Source organism: Gadus chalcogrammus, chromosome 23 (genome assembly GCF_026213295.1).
Source record: "Gadus chalcogrammus isolate NIFS_2021 chromosome 23, NIFS_Gcha_1.0, whole genome shotgun sequence".
NCBI classification, from domain to species: Eukaryota; Metazoa; Chordata; class Actinopteri; order Gadiformes; family Gadidae; genus Gadus; species Gadus chalcogrammus.
The window spans coordinates 10,604,420-10,621,271 of record NC_079434.1 but is presented as its reverse complement, the minus strand read 5'-3'; the positions used below and the strand labels follow the sequence as shown (position 1 = coordinate 10,621,271).

The 16,852-nt window shown below is 43.5% G+C and overlaps 2 protein-coding genes across 2 annotated transcripts in view; one reads left to right on the top strand and one right to left on the bottom strand.

Annotated features, from left to right (window-relative positions):
* Positions 1-6,982, top strand: part of rbm33a (RNA binding motif protein 33a) — a 38,789-nt gene extending 31,807 nt beyond the window's left edge. The window contains exon 19 of the mRNA XM_056583777.1: positions 343-6,982. Coding sequence (XP_056439752.1) covers positions 343-391 — 49 coding nt within the window. The 3' untranslated portion in view covers positions 392-6,982. The remainder of the gene's footprint in view (positions 1-342) is intronic.
* A 1,151-nt stretch (positions 6,983-8,133) lies between these two features.
* Positions 8,134-15,974, bottom strand: shha (sonic hedgehog signaling molecule a). Its single transcript, XM_056583776.1, has 3 exons — positions 15,284-15,974; positions 11,878-12,139; positions 8,134-9,988 (listed from the first exon to the last, which is right to left on the bottom strand). The coding sequence occupies exons 1-3, from the start codon at positions 15,581-15,583 to the stop codon at positions 9,306-9,308; spliced, it is 1,245 nt and encodes a 414-aa protein (XP_056439751.1). The 5' UTR covers positions 15,584-15,974; the 3' UTR covers positions 8,134-9,305.
* Positions 15,975-16,852: the final 878 nt, after the last annotated feature.

The window sequence follows — 16,852 nt, the reverse complement described above, 5'->3', positions numbered from 1 at the left end:
TAACATTGTCATAACATTACGGATGTTGCAGATACAAATGCTGTGTAATACACACACCGACTAGCTAGATGTTTGCTGGTCTACACTCAAAGATATACGTGCTACAATGATAACGAGCTACACTTATGCTCAGACGAGACGATAAGCTGTGAGCAGATAGCGATTCAAAGACACACACACTCCAGCCTCGAGATAAACTGGTCCATAGTGAAAGATGGCTTGACACACTTTGGCTAGCAGCTAGCAGGTCAGTTGGTCTGAGAGAAGCCATCTTGCATGGTGTTAATGGTGATCATGACCCTACCCCTACTGTACCATGACCATACCACTGCTGTCACACAGGCACATGATTGATTTGTCCCACATTGACGTGTCGTTGGTTGACGGATGAGGAGAAAATCCTACCCCTCCAATCAGAAGACGTTGGGAAGAAGAAGTCATTGAAATTTGAACTGTTCCCGTGCCCTGCTCTAGCAGGGCTCAGCCAATCCCTGACCTCCCTTGGATCTTGGACATAACAGAGACAGACTGAAACCAAGGCCAGGTTTATGGTTTATAAACATTGAGACTCTACTGTGATGTACTGTCAGTACTAGGGACACTCATTAAGGACTGTTCAGATAGTGGTTGCTCCCCTCCACAGATAAACATTGTTCATAATAGATACATGTTAAGAGCAGATTAAACACATTATTAACGGATAAAACATCTCAATAATGAGCAGATCGGACTAACCTGTAGCTGTAGGGATGTTGTTTGCGTGAGTGCAAAAGGCTCATCTTGGTGTTGGTATCCTAGGAGAACAGTGCCATCTAGTGGCTCCTGTTTGCACTTTTTGTTTGCAGTGTATTTTTCTTCCTTTAGAGGGCAGTGTACCCTAAGTATTGCTCCCCATATTTTTGTTTTTTATGTAGGAATCGGTTGCTTCTCACCATATTTTTGGTTACATAGCTCCCTCTATTGGGAGACAGTGCTGGAATTAGTTTACACGACACAAATAATCTGGAACTGGTGGCTTTATTTTTCATTTACACGTGAATCCATAAGAAATTACCTTTGCCCAACAGAACTTTAAATATCACTGAACTGCAACCTTATTTTATCCGTGGAATAAGAATTAGAAAATTGTGTTTTTTTTATTAAGGAACAAATCGTAATATTTTTAGAAGTTAAGTCTTTATTTTGAGTAGCTCCTTTCTATTTCATTAATTTAAAGTATAACTAAGGCAAGCTTGTACACTTTTTAATAATTAGGTCTTTATTTGCTCAACCTTCTAGACGGGACTTGGATTAACAGGCGTACATGACACGTTGCATTTGTTTGGTCCCAGATTACATGATACTTAATAATCGTACCCCTTGAACATCCTCCAACTCTAATAACAGGCGGAAAGCAATATATTTTTATTATCTATCTTTCGACAAACCCTTACATTTGGAGCCTTTTATTAAATCCATAAAATAATTTCAAGATAAATAACTGATAGCACTCATCAGCATTTTGCATGCCCAAACTGTTATTTTGAAAGAGCAGGGCTATCATTCTACTGAATGAGTGGATACATGTCCACTTTCTACGACTACATTTCTTTATTAGCCCTCCAAGACACATGAAGAGAGAACCGAACAACCTTAATGTTTGTCAAAACATCGCCGTGCTTTCCCCACATAGTTTGATGTCGGCCGATATCAGCTGGTCTTAGATGTGATTGGAGGTGGAGATAATTCTCTTTGTGTCCGTTCTGCTCTTGCCAGTATTCAGTCCATCCTTTAGCCAGCGAGAGGGGGCAGCCATTACCTGGTCCAAATCATGTACATCAACTCGACCCTATTTACGTTAACGAGTGTACTTGCCTAAGATGACCTGTTTTCATTGTGTGCGTGAGTGTATATATATGTATGAGTATGATGCGATTTCCAGCGGGAAATCTGATTGGAGTTGACTTGTAAAAACCAACAGCTGAGAGAACTGATCGATGTTTCTGTTGAAGGTATATGAAAAAACGTTTTATGGGAAAAAATAAAATATGGCTGATATACCGTTGACACGGAGGTATGTGACGCCAGTGATGTCCGATGTTCTGAAATCGTGTGTTTGTTGTGTGAGGAGGATGTGTTCTACTAGTTTTTTATTTTTTTACATTTTACACATTTACGTTGCACTAAATCTCAGTATTAACAATCTTTTACAAACCACAGATGGTCCACAGGATCCAAGTTAGCGGTTGTTTTCAATAAGATCCACGGTTGGTAGCGGTTAGGTCAGAGGGGAATACCGTTGAATTGTTCCATTTGTGATTTGTACTATATTGTTTGCCATTCTGCAAACAAAAATAGTTTTCTAGTCCTTTTTAAGTCAGCTCCATATTATGTACTTGAAACATAGGAAGTTGTCACTCTGACCTGTTCTAACTTCCTGTTTAGGATGAACATGGTCATCTGCACTTTACGACAATCCTGGAGAATTCAGTCTTTTTATCACTACTTAAATACCTTGTAGTTTTCCTTATCTTACATATAGAGATTTTATACCCAGATATCACTTAAAATGGTATGGACTTCACCTGAAACACATGGATTCTAGATGCAGAGCTTAGAGCTAGCTGTTAGCCAATTCATACCGCCTCAGGATATATGGAGCTGTAGGAAATATGTCTTTAGATTAAATTAACTCTGTAGAGATAGTAGAGCTCTACAACTACATAGACGTAGAGCCGTCACTAGCATGGAGCTAGCAGGTTGAAGGTTATGGTTCCGGGGTGCTAATGTATGTGTTCAATGTTTGTTTTTTTTGTACTTTTCTTTCCATGTTTTTGAGTTGAACTCATACGGATGAAGTTGTTGTTTCCAAAAACATGGTTCCCCTAGTCTATTTGGGTCGCTCCTAAGGAGTGCGTACCGGCATCAGCCATGCCGACGATGTTAACGCTGACTTATGTTAAGTTACTCTAGACGATGGTTAAGTTAAGTATAACTAGTGTTTGTAACCGGTTAGTTATCGGTTATTTACAGAGTCGTCATTCAGAACCGGTTCATATTGGACCTCTTGGTAGCTTAAATTTAAGAAGTGGATTTGGTTATACAGTTGGTATTAATCTCAAATCCTATGGGTCTTTTTTTTTAATGATCATGGTTGCTTAAAGATATGAGAATATTTGGGTTTTCCAAAGTTTACACTTCCAAGAGTTTTGACTTGTGTTGCTTTAACAGCCTCATGTTTATTACTGGAGCTATGTTATTCATGGTATGCCATTCTGACTTGGTTTTACGCACAAAAAAAAAACCTAACCCTAAACACCCACTTCTCCATCTCGACAGGTTCCGACGGCAGACCGTGTGTTTAAGTATTTCCTTCCAGGTCCAGATGAACTCTGTTTCGCCCTCCAGGTTCCGTGGTCTCTGGGTGGAGCCATGTCCCCTCACTAACTCATCTTTAAGCGGCGCATCACGCTACGCTATCTTTCCCTAATATTTTCGAACCCAAATGTACTGCTTCAAATATGAGTTGCGCTAAAATCGTTGTCTTCAACACCAACTCAGTTTCCTCCTTAAACATGGACCATTATGTCATTAATGGGATTCGGACCAATTACTTTTCTGGGATTCCTAGAATCTGAGTTGATCTGGCAGATAACAATTTCTTCACAACACGTGTTTAGAGTAGTACTTTTATATTTTAAATTAGCCCAGTATGGCTGTCCCCTTTTAAGTTGATTTCCTTCTCTTTAGCATCTTCTTACCTACCTTACTTTATAACAGTGACTACCATACCTTGCCCCAGCACATTGCCTTACCTTATTCCCTAACCTCCTTTACCGTATCACTTAACCTACCTTTCCTCTTAGTGCCTAAACTTGCCGTATACTACCTTACCTTTCCACCTACCTTATTACTTTGCCTACCCTTCCTCATACCTTATTTGCCCACCTCACCTTATTCTAACTTACCTTAACTTGTGTATTTCCCTAATTTCCTTCCCTTAATGTAGTGTTCCTGTGTTTGCTGTTCCTGAAACCTTTAACTTTAAATCCTCCAGATTGCTGGGAGGAGAACATGTTCTTACTGGGAATACTGCAGTCTAGCACTGTAGTACATACTAGTTAATACTGCTATATAGTGGGTTATACACCATAGTACATACAAGGGTAATACATCCTATAATAATTGGCCAAGATGGGATATTGTATACTAGAATGGTCTATATACTATTCTGGTATACAATAGCGTAGTATGTACTTTATTAAAGTCCTTACTAATAGACTTAAGTATAAACTAAACTAATATTGCATGGTATTATCTAATGTACTATAGTGTATACTATACTAATATGTACTATGGTGTACTATACGAGTATGTACTACAATGTTAACTGAAGTATTTATGCTTAATACTTGGGTGTGTGTACAATATACTAGCTTAAGAGTGTGTATCATACTTTTATGATTACTATATGCTAGTACTATAGTGTATTGTGGTTACATACTAGTATGTGCACTATATACTTTAATGTGTACTAGTATGTATGCTATGTATCTGTACTGTATTATTTTTGCTTAATTCTTCTTCTGACGTTCATTTGACAGCGACCAATCACAGGCCGGCTGTTGCCAATGGGATTAACCCTTAACCCCTCCCTCCAGCAGGTTCACTTCCTGGATTGTTTTAGCCAATCAGACGGCGGCTCCTCTCAGAGGGGAACAGCGCTCACACAGCAGATGCTTTCAAAATAAAGGCACTCCTTGAATCAAAGCAGCTACTTTGCCTTTTTGGGTGTTAAAGACTACCTGTTGTGCTCTAAAATCAAGAATGAAGCAAACTGACAATTGACTAGTCCACACGTGGACCTGTGTCCCTGTCCTGTATCTATGCACTATCTTGTACTGTCTTGAGGTGTCAATGCTTAATATGACATGTTCCAAAGATCCATATGTTAGATACAAATGTTACTATTTCTACCTCTGTATTGTCATCAATCATGTTCATGTGATCGATCCAAACTACTTAAGCTTGATAAAATGTTGACCAATCGCTACAAGATTTTTGTCAAAATAAACGTTCCTTTTGTCCGCCCTTTCATTCAAGGAGTACATTGTCCCTTATTTTGTAGTCTTTGACCAAACGCACTCATCAGAAAGTGTCTCACAGTGAATTCAGAGCCCTGTCATTGAGGAGCAGGTCGTGGTAAGGGGGCATCTTGCTCTACGATGCTAGGCTGTGGACATTGGGACTCGAACTCCGAACCTTTCAGCTGGGACTATCCCGCAGCCTTTATTGAACTTATTCCCCTTCCGAATGTGTTTGAGCGGCAGGCCGGGACATGAACCGGTGGGCTTTAGGAACAAAAGGTTTTCTGTAAAAGACTTTTATGCAGTAAAGTGCGGCCAACTGTGTGAACTACACGTCTCATCTGTGTAAGGTCTCTGATATCACATCAGTCAACATAGCTAATCGTTAGAGGGCAGGATCTTTGTCATCCAAAAGTTGTTACGTGGAATATCAAACGTACTTTAGATATTCTAACGTAATAATTGAATAAGGTCTGCCTATTCAGTCAACCTGTATATTCCTCAACTGATAAGGTTTGTTTCTACAGAAGCAAACCTGACACATGAAGCTGGGCTTGGATGAAGTTGGTTAAGATGAAATGTCTGTAGATGGAAACAGATTTAAATTAAACGAGTCTTTAGATTAAATTAGTTTCTTGATTGAAGAGGTATTTAGACAAAACGTTATTATTTAAGATGAAATTGGTCTTTTGATTACACTGGATTTGTTGAAACTGGTCAAGATTGGATGAAACTAGTTGCTAGATTCCACAGGTTAAAAGGAGTTAAATTTAGATTAAACTGGTTTAGATTAATCTTGTTTTTGGATCAATGTACTCTTTAGATTACATTTATTTAGATAAAACTAGTTCTAGATGAAATTTATTTATTTAGATGAAACTGGTGACTAAAACTGTTTTGATGTAAATAGACTAAAATAAACTAGTCAAGATGAAACTGGGTTACATTGACCTAGTCTAGGTTAAACTGTTTTTTCGATTAAACATATCTCTAGATTCGTTATGCCTGGATTAAATTGGTTTTAAATCGTCACTAGGCCTTGAGGCGGGGTTTTCAAGGCTGGGTTTGTTGCGACAGGCGCTCTGGGGAGGGAGAACGGGAGAGGGGGAGAACGGGCCTCGGAACGTCGGGTTTGTGTTTAGTTTCCAGAGCTCCAGACTCTCCATGTTTGCAGATGTCAAGGGTTTGTAAAAAGCCGTTTCTTGGGCTGGGGCGGCGTGGAGGCCGCTATAGGGATTAGTAGGGCGGTGTTTACCTGCCGATGGAATGCTCTTTGTACCCCGGGCCCGGGTCATGAGAGCTGGGGAGACGGGGCGCTTTGTCCTCCCGGAGTTTCCATCTCACAATATCAACAACCAAACACAATGTGGAAACCGCCGCACTCCAGGAAGTGGAATTCCTGGTCGTGTTGCAACACCCCGCAGAGCCCCGACCCTACCGCTGGGCCCGCTGTCAAACCCCGTTATGAATGATATGCATGATGGTATACCGAGTAGGACTACTTTATGATTGATAAACATGATGTTATACTCTAGTAGGTTACTTAATGAATGATATTCATGATGGTATTGCTAGGATGAAGGATTTTCATGATGGTAACTAGGACTACTTTATATTCATGATCACTCTAATATGACTACTTTATGAATGATATCATGCTGTTATATCCCAGTAGGACTATGATATGCATGATGTTATATCCCAGTAGGACTACTTTATTAATGATATTCATGTTGGGCTCTAGTAGGACTACTTTATTAATTATATCATAATGTTATATCCCAGTAGGACTACTTTATTAATTATATCTTATATCCCAGTAGGACTACTTAATTAATGATATCATGATGTAATATCCCAGTAGGACTACTTTATTAATGGTATTCATGTTGGGCTCTATAGGACTACTTTATGAATGATATTCATGTTATTCTGTAGTAGGACTACTTTATGAATGATATTCATGTTATTCTCTAGTAGGACTACTTTATTAATTATATCATGTTATATCCCAGTAGGACTACTTTATTAATTGTTTCATGTTATATCCCAGTAGGACTACTTTATTAATTATATCATGATGTTATATCCCAGTAGGACTACTTTATTAATGATATCATGATGTAATATCCCAGTAGGACTACTTTATTAATGATATCATGATGTAATATCCCAGTAGGACTTCTTTATTACTGATATCATGATGTAATATCCCAGTAGGACTACTTTATTAATGATATCATGAGGTAATATCCCAGTAGGACTACTTTATTAATGATATCATGATGTAATATCCCAGTAGGACTACTTTATGAATGATATTCATGATGTTATACCCAAGTAAGAATACTTTAAGAATGATATTCATGTACTCTATTAGGTAATATTAAAATAGTCATATTTTATGAATGTTAGTGAGGAAGTTAAAATCAAACAGATTATGATATAATTTAAACGATCCTGTAATATTATAATGCCTTTTATACTGCCCTGCCCAATAGCTCCCTGCACCAGTTATTTCAGAGGCTGAGCATATGCTGTCCTTTCGTGTGGTTTAAAATGTGTTTGAATTGCGTATTCGATCTATATACATTAACTGGTTGGTGGGTGCAGTGTATGTAGCAAGCCCGTCTAAAGTAGGCCTACTAGTGCAAATTGCAAAGTTTGAATCTTCAAATTGTTAATCAAGATTTCTTTGAGTAAATCACAGGCTACAAACTGTAACGCAGACCACCCTGCGAAACCTACTTTTGGCCGCTAGATGTCGCACGCGACCAACTTAATCCGCCTGGGTCGAGTACAAAGTCTAAAGTTTTATCAGCCGATGGTTCGTTTCCCTAATCACTACAATACCTTACCAACTATGGCTCTGACTAAATCATTGTTTTAAATTGCAGCTGCTTCGTCGACATTTACCAATACCTAGATAAACGTGAATGCAGATGTGAAGTCCTTCTCAGAAAAAGCCTGTTTTATTAACCGCTGCAATTATAGCCTAAATATAATCCACTGTGTCTACACGATTTTACAGTTCCCACCGTGCAGGCCTTCCAAGACCCCGTGGGTGAGATGTGAACTATAGCGCACACACCCTCCTGTTTAATCTGTCTGCAACATTTTTCTCAAGTTATTTACTTAGAGCAAACTTTGTTTAATTTGACGGAGAGACTCGAAATTTCACGGGCCGGCATCAGGCGCTTCAAAGCAGGAATCCTCCGTTTAGTTCCCGCCATCAAACACTGGGGCCGCTGCAATCCCAATTCCTAAATGGGCCATTTCTTTTCTAGCGTATCTCCGACCGAAGATGAGTGGGATACATAAGAGCTTAGTCAATGGGAAAGTTACAGTAGGTCTGTTAATTGTGGAGATATTAGCTCTTTGGTTATAATAGGATCCCTTTAGGGATAAGTAGATAAGGAAATACATTTCCAAAAAACACCTGTTTCGGTTTAGATGTATATTTTATGGTCATGGTGGATAACCTGAGAGACAAAAACATGTACGAGCTGCAAGTTTGAATATTTTCTTTATCTCATTTTGTAATAAACATATAAATAATAAACTCTAGACATTTTGACACGTCGCCCCCTCCCCTCACACTGTCGTCTCTATAAAACTATCTCCCTATTACAAAATATGAAAAGAAAAATACATTTTAGTAAATTTACAGGAGTTACTCATTAATTTATTCAACAAAACGCTTTATGTTCTACGTTTACGGTTACTGAACTGTCAGAATGTGCATTTCATAGTTTTTCAGAAGAAGAAGAAGAGAAGCAGGAAAAAACACAAAATAATAAATTCTTAATAATAAACAGAGCAGTACCCAACTACTGTACTTAAATTAAAATATATTCTCATATTTTACACTATTTCAAATAACGAAATGTGATTCGGTAACGATCTGTCAAAATCTAATTTACAATTCTGTATAAAAATATAATTTATCAACCGCGGCGCGGTTGAGCTCCCAGATCTTCCTAAAATATAACAGTCAGCTGCGGACGTGCGGGAGAACATGTGGGAACAGTTGTAGTTGATATACAAAAATAGATTATGCACAACGCGCCGGCGACGCCGCTGCTCTGTCCACGTGTGCGCGCGCCCGGCTTCAGTTCACATGAGAATAAATTATTCAAAGAAAACTTTTTAAGGCTCCGTTCATCTCGATGAAGGGACACGTCTCGTCAAGTCTCACAAATAAATATCCCAGCTCCCGCGAGGTCTCTGTCCCCCCGCTCAGCTCGAGGGTCTCGACACCCCCAGCGGGTGCATGGCGTGCTCGTTCAGCACCCACCTCCCGAGACGGTACATGACGTCTGAGTACCAGTGCACGCCGTCCGCGTGGGCGGCTGCGCCCTTCACGTGCAGGTGAAGCAGCCCGGACAGCCAATAGGAGAAGCGCACGGGCGCAAAGGCCCAGTGCGCGAGCTGTTGGTCTTCGACGACGGCGTAGCACGAAGCGAGCACGTGGTCCACCACTAGGGAGCCGCGCGCCGTCAGCGGGGCGAATGAGCCCTCATGCTCCTGCCGGTAAATCCTCTTAACGGTCACAGGTGTGAGGACGTCGTTGGGCTCCTGCAACACGAACACCTTTTGGCCCGCGGTCACGGCGCTCGCGAACACCGCCGTCATCTGGCCGCGCGCGTCCGTCGCGTTGCTCTCCACGAAGAGCAGGTGCGCCGCCGTCAGCGTGAGGCGCTCGCCGGTCTCCGTTTCAATGACGTAGAAGAGTCTCGTGGTGGCCGAGTCCTTGTCCAGGAACATGATGAAGTCCGTGACCGTCAGAGTCCCCTGGTCGTCCACCGCCAGCACGCTGTCCCCCGGCGTGAGGTCTCTAACGTACTTCCGGCCACCGTCGGCGAGGGACACGGACGCCAAGCCCGGGAAACAGCCCCCGGATTTTGCCGCCACTGAGTTTTCTGTGGGGATAAAAGATGAGGCAGTTAGCGGCTGAATGGCGCGTCGGGTTGTTTGCCTTCTTGGGGCCGCCGTATGCTTTTCGCACGGTGCTGAGGCCACTTGGATGCGTATTGGAGCCTCGCCTTGGCTCGTCAAATCTTAATTAAAAACCAATAAAATGAGGGCTTTGTTATTCAAAAGCCACTCGGTTCCCAGCCACGCTGTTTGCTCAGGTGCACACAATCCTCCATGTGACAAGTCACACAAACGAGGCGCCGGGGCGCGCGGACAAGGAGCAAGGCTGTTTGCGCAGCGCGGGCCTTTTGCAAAGCTTTCGCTAGATTAGAATTTAAATGAGGAGCCCAGACTCTTTAAATACTTTCAATGTGCCCCTCAGCCCCTCTGCTCCTCTCCTCGTCCCCTTGTCTCTGCGCTGCCCTCCGCATTCCTGTCTCCGGGAGCCCCCGCGCGCGCTCGTTTGTGTGTTCCGTGCGCGTGCGTGTGTGTTTGTGTATGGGTGTGTGAGTGGGTGGGCGGTGCGCCTTTAATCTTCATTGAGCATTCCCGAGCATGAAATAGGGTGAGGAGTGGAAAAACAGATTTGGTCTGAACGAGCTGAACTTTGTCCACGTGACCCCCATGACATGCATCTTAACTAAAGTGTGCGTGGAATCACAACGCGGGGATTTGACGCGCACTGAGGTTCTTCACGAGGACGGAGGAGGCAGGAGTGGACGTTCACGAAGGAAAATGGTTGTCTTAAGGAAATTTTAATTCAGGGGAAAAAAGCATTAACTGAATTAATCAAACAGCCATTAAAAACTTATTTAAAATGGGAACTCCTACTTCTTTGATGGCCAAATAGTGATCCAATACCTCAAAAATAATGTTTCTACAATGATCCCATGTTGAGTGTAATGTTTTTAATAACTTTTAAAGTTTTTAACTATAAACTAACGTTTATAGGATCTTTGGTATTACCTGGAAGAGTCGGAGTGGGGCGATATACCATCATAAGACACCTGCGACTCAACACTCAGTCTGAACACTTCTTTCTATTATACCATCAAAATTAATAATTCGAATATATTATTCTAAAGTTCAAATAGAATAATTCCACGCAAAGGACTTATTTTCTTGTAGTTGGACATTTATTTCGTTTTCCTGGTTTTCATTCGTTAAAAAACGCATTTCTTTTATGTGTAAATATAATACATTAACTAGGCCTACATAACTACGATAGCCCACTTACTATTAAGCCTAATTAAATAGTTAATAATTAATTATTCACTTGATTAATGTCCTTTTCCGATTATGGTTAAGGCCTATATATAATCTTATTAATATTATTATTATTATAATTGCTATGAGGCCTATTTTCATCCTTATTCGATCCTATATATAAATCACATCATTTGTTTTAATACATATAAATATTTTGGTAGGCCTATTTTTCTTTTTCTTTTTTATTATTTCCGTTATTTGCTAACCCTGCAATACTATGAGAATAAATACGTTAGCAAACACACAAACGCACGACACCGACACCGACACACAAACACACACACACACATGTATGTATATGTATATATATATATATATATATATATGCCTATCTATATATATATATGTGTATGTATATATATTATATATATATATATATATATATATATATATATATATATATATATATATATAGATATATATATACATGTATATAATATATATATATATATATATATATATATATATATATATATATATATATATATAGATATATATATATAGATATATAGGCCTATATATATATCCCTTTGTGTTTGTGCTCCTGGATGTGGGCATTGTTTAATAAGATATATCTTCACATAGGTATCGATTTATTTCATGATGTATGCATGGGTGATCTTACCTGCTTTCACGGAGCAGTGGATGTGGGCTTTGGACTCGTAATAGACCCAGTCGAAGCCCGCCTCCACCGCCAGGCGGGACAGCGTGCCGTACTTGCTCTTGTCGCGGTCGGACGTGGTGATGTCCACCGCGCGGCCCTCGTAGTGCAGGGACTCCTCGAAGTGGTGTCCGTCCTCATCCCAGCCCTCCGTCACCCGCAGCTTCACCCCGGGCCACTGGTTCATCACCGAGATGGCGAGGGAGTTCAGCTTGTCCTTACATCTCTGTCGGGGATCAGGGAGGGAGGGGATATGTTATGGATCTATAGGTTACATATCTATTTGAATGTAGATATGAAGCTGTTTTCATTGAGGCGTGCATAGGAGGATGTGGAATGGTGTGTTCTGAAAGAGAGATGGAGAGAGGGGGAGAGGGAGAGAGAGAGAGAGAGAGAGAGAGAGAGAGAGAGAGAGAGAGAGGAGAGAGAGAGAGAGAGAGAGAGAGAGGAGAGAGAGAGAGAGAGAGAGAGAGAGAGAGAGAGAGAGAGAGAGAGAGAGAGAGGGGAGGGGGGGAAGAGAGCGGGGGAGAAAGATTGGAAGAGGGGGAGAGGAGAAGAGAGGGAGAGATGGAGAGGGAGAGGAGAGAGCAAGGGAGATTGAGAGAGAGGGATTGGTTGGGAGAGTGTGAAATTGGGATGGGGAGAGAGAGGTATGGAGAGAGAGAGAGAGAGAGAGAGAGAGAGAGAGAGAGAGAGAGAGAGACACACACACGCACACACACACACACACACACACACACACACACACACACACACACACACACACACACACACACACACACACACACACACACACACACACACACACACACACACACAGAGAGACAGGGAGACAGAGGGATGGGGAGAGAGAGCAAAAGAGCGAGAGAAAGGGATAGGGAGAGAGAAAGAGAGAGAGCTTCTCTGTTATGAAATATTAATAAGTTGCCGCTTCGCTTCACTGGCCGCGGACGTGCGGATGTGTGGCGGTTGAAAGGTGCAAGCCCCGCCCCCCCCCCTCCCAAAGCACCGCAGCGCAAGAATTTAAACATTTGCATATTCATGAGGATAAATTAGGCCATAAACATTTTGCGGGGCCTGATCGCGGCAAGCTGTGTGTTTTCTTTGGCTCAATAATTCATAGGCGGCTTCATAGCAACAGCAGCACCTGCTCTACGGTCAGACAATCCCGTCCGAGGAGGCTTGGTCTTCACTCTCCGGGTCAACACGCATACCTCTCTCTATCCATCTCTCTGTTTTCTCTCTATATTCCTTGTCTATCTCTATTCTATCTCCTCCTATTCTCTCTCTATCTCCAACTCATCTCTCTCTCTCTCTCTCTCTCTCTCTCTCTCTCTCTCTCTCTCTCTCTCTCTCTCTCTCTCTCTCTCTCTCTCTCTCTCTCTCTCTCTCTCTCCTTATCGGGACTGAAGCGCGCATCCTGCAGCTTCCAAACGGAGAACATCCCCTCCATTTTCAGAGCCCGCTATTCTCTGGACTGCTCTGACCATTTTCCATCCAGTAATTGATATAGTATCCAATCCGTGGATGATCACACTATAGGATCGATCAAAGCCTCAGCAGCGGTTCTGCTGCGGGCCTGACACACATTCCTGATCCCGCGCGCACTTGTAGAATGTGGAACCGAGGAGTCCGCGCTCATCCTGCGTTGTCGGAGTCAAGGACCGTAAAGACCCAACTGTTCATTTATTCATCAGGTCGTGTGTCGCGGATCAACCCAACTCAGCTGATCTGGTCTCGGAAAAAACAAAACAGCGACCTGTCACTCACATCTACACCTGTCACTCAAAACCACATATCGTTTTTAACCAACTAATTAACTCTCCGCAGTTAACGACCACATCTGGAGAGAGACTGCCAGCGTTTATCAGCATAGCAAAATGTCACATTTGACACACAGTGGAATACAACATAATGTATAATCGACCTATGTAAAGTAGATCTGTGTATAATATATCTATAATTTAATAGTAGCCTATATCTATATCTATTGATCGGATATTTCTGTCGGCAGCGGAGGTCAGAAGTTCAGACGAGTACGGTCTCCACCGGCGCGGTGCCAAACGCTCTCCCGGTGCCAGACAACTTCCCTCCCGGTGCACCGGGCTTTCCCGCCACGCGGCAGTTCTAAACGGCGATGAGTGGTCGGCCCCCTTGCGCGCGTGCTCCAGAGATTCACACGACTGTAGGAGGGTCACGCAGGTGAGCATTGCACGCGGCGGAGTGAATATTTAATCGGTGCCCGTGCCCATCGCTTGAGGTATACGAACCGAGGGGCTTCTCGCCGCGCGCTCCCCCCTCAAACCGGTGTGTCTTCGCGGCAGTGGCCGCCTCGCTCCACGGCAACGCGAGCTGCTGAATAATTGACACGCGCTGAGTGCCGAGACCCTGCTTAGCGGACATGACACCCGGGGCGCCAAGAAATCAGAGATGCTCGGAGACCCATTCCGAGTCCAACACGAGAAATCAAATCACCATAGAATATCAATAAAAACGAAAATCAACCATACAGCCACCACGCATCCAGCACCCATCCCAAAACAACGTTATAACAACCGTAAAATGTGGATTTATTCACATATTCATGTGTTCCTATTCCAATCCGATGCGCACGGCCAGACCTCCGGCGCACGGCACAGGAGAACCCAGCCCGGGATTCTCTCTTACACTCTGAAGAAGCGGACAAGCTGGACGTTAGTAGAAGGTGTTCTGAACACCTTCCGTTTCACCGGCATCCCTACCCTGTCCCGCGCGGGCGGCACCGGCAGCAGAGTCGCTCTTCCGGTACAAATATAGACATGAGGAGAGAGCGGCATGAATATTTCAAATATTCCGCACAGTCAAGAGGAGCGAACATGCCGACTGTCCGCCTCGCATGCACGCACACACACACACACACACACACACACACACACACACACACACACACACACACACACACACACACACACACACACACACACACACACACACACACACACACACGCACATGCACACACACACACAGTCACAAACGCGCGCAGACACACGCGAAAACACACACATACGCACACATGCACGCAGACACACACACCCACACGCAGATCCACACACAAAAAAAAACACACACACACACACACACACACACACACACACACACACACACACACACACACACACACACACACACACACACACACACACACACCGCAAAACCCCGCCGCCACATTAACATATTATTTCATAACGCATCTCTTTCATCTCTAAACTTTAAAACCACGCGAGCCGGTAAACGAGACTCTAGCTACGGGGTGGTGGAGGAGGAGGAGGAGGAGGGGGGAGGAAGAGGTGGAGGTGCGCAGTGATGGTGCGTCCAGCCCGGGCTGTTTACCTGAGTCATGAGGCGATCCGCCCCGGTGTTCTCCTCGTCCTTGAAGATGATGTCCGTGTTGTAGTTGGGGGTGAGCTCCTTGAAGCGCTCCGAGCTGCGCGTGATCTTGCCCTCGTATCTTCCGCTCGCGCCCAGCGTCTTCTCCGCCACGTTCGGTATGAACTGCTTGTACGCGAGAGGCGTCAGCTTCTTGGGATGTCGCCGCCTCCCGTAGCCCCTTCCCGGTCCGCAGCCCGCGCCGGGCGACGCGAGCCCCAGACACACCAGGACCACCAGCAGCATTCTGCTCAGCACGAGCATCGCGTCCGCGGGTCGGTGATGTTGTGACGGCTGAGTGGGAATACCGGCGGCTCAGGGTCTCTCTCTCTCTCTCTCTCTCTCTCTCTCTCTCTCTCTCTCTCTCTCTCTCTCTCTCTCTCTCTCTCTCTCTCTCTCTCTCTCTCTCTCTCTCTCTCTCTCTCTCTTTCTCTCTCTCTCGTCTCTCCCAGATGTCGCGGGTCCTCGTTGTCCTTGTCTCCTCCTCTATGGCTCCTTCTCCTCCTCTACGGCTCCTTGTAGCGTGGCGGCAGGTGCGGAAACGATGATCTCGTGAGCCAGAGGATAACGGGGCGCATCGACAGCGAGGCTCCGATCCGGTGCGAGGAAAGTGTAAGGGGTGGGGGGGGGAGAAAAATAGCCTCGGAACGTCTCGTCGCGCCTCCGCCGCTTGTGAGGCGAGCGGCCGCAGCGCTGTGTGTTATAGCAGCGATCTATAGCCGCGGAGGCATGTGATTGGCCCGGCGGACCAACCCTTCAGATGTTATCCTACAAAAGAGTGAAAAAAAAAAATGTGAAAAGATTTCTTCCACCTGAGGGGGGTGGAGGGGAGGAGCGACCCTGGGAAACATCAGCTACACGCCGGCTTCCAGACCACTTAGTACCGCACTTTACACAGTATTACCCCGACGCGAGTATTTTATACAGGATACTGCCCGCCCCCGACACTTTCTACAGTCCTACACCGACCAAAGTACACTTTGTACACTCCACCGCCCGGAGTAGTCTTTGTACAGTGTGAGCCCAACATGAGTGTTTCATACAGTAGGCCTACACACAACCCAAGTATACAGTAGCACTGCTACAGTGTGAAGAGTTCACTTTAAACAGTGTTAAGCCCATCAGAATACACAATATTACCTCAAATAAGTTCAGTTAGTTCACAGCAGAGGGCTTTATTGGAGCATTTAATTCACTTGGTTCAGAGGAGCCGGATCTGTGTCTTATTAAATAATTAAGAGTTTGAATACCGGTAGGCCTATATGCTGATTGTCAAGGAAAAAAGTTCTCCATGCACTTGTAGGCTATAGGGGCCTACTTTTAACGAAAAAAAAGCAATACACTTCATTCCTTATTAATATTATATTTAATATGAATTTTATTTTGTCCTCCCTTTATAACGAATGCCAGGTCAATTATTTTTTATTTCTGAATCTAAATCTAAATCTGTCTTTCAGAGTTAATTATGAGTTATTTATTTACAAGCACACGGATGGAGTTAAAACATCGATCTTTATTGATAGTACACTTAAA

Bases quoted from the DNA above. Each gene is read 5' to 3' on its own strand.
- shha (XM_056583776.1), bottom strand. From the start codon at position 15,583: ATGCTCGTGCTGAGCAGAATGCTGCTGGTGGTCCTGGTGTGTCTGGGG. The intron at 12,140-15,283 runs GTAAACAGCCCG...GATCCCCGACAG, and splicing joins CGGATCGCCTCATGACTCAG to AGATGTAAGGACAAGCTGAA. The intron at 9,989-11,877 runs GTAAGATCACCC...TTATCCCCACAG, and splicing joins CCACTGCTCCGTGAAAGCAG to AAAACTCAGTGGCGGCAAAA.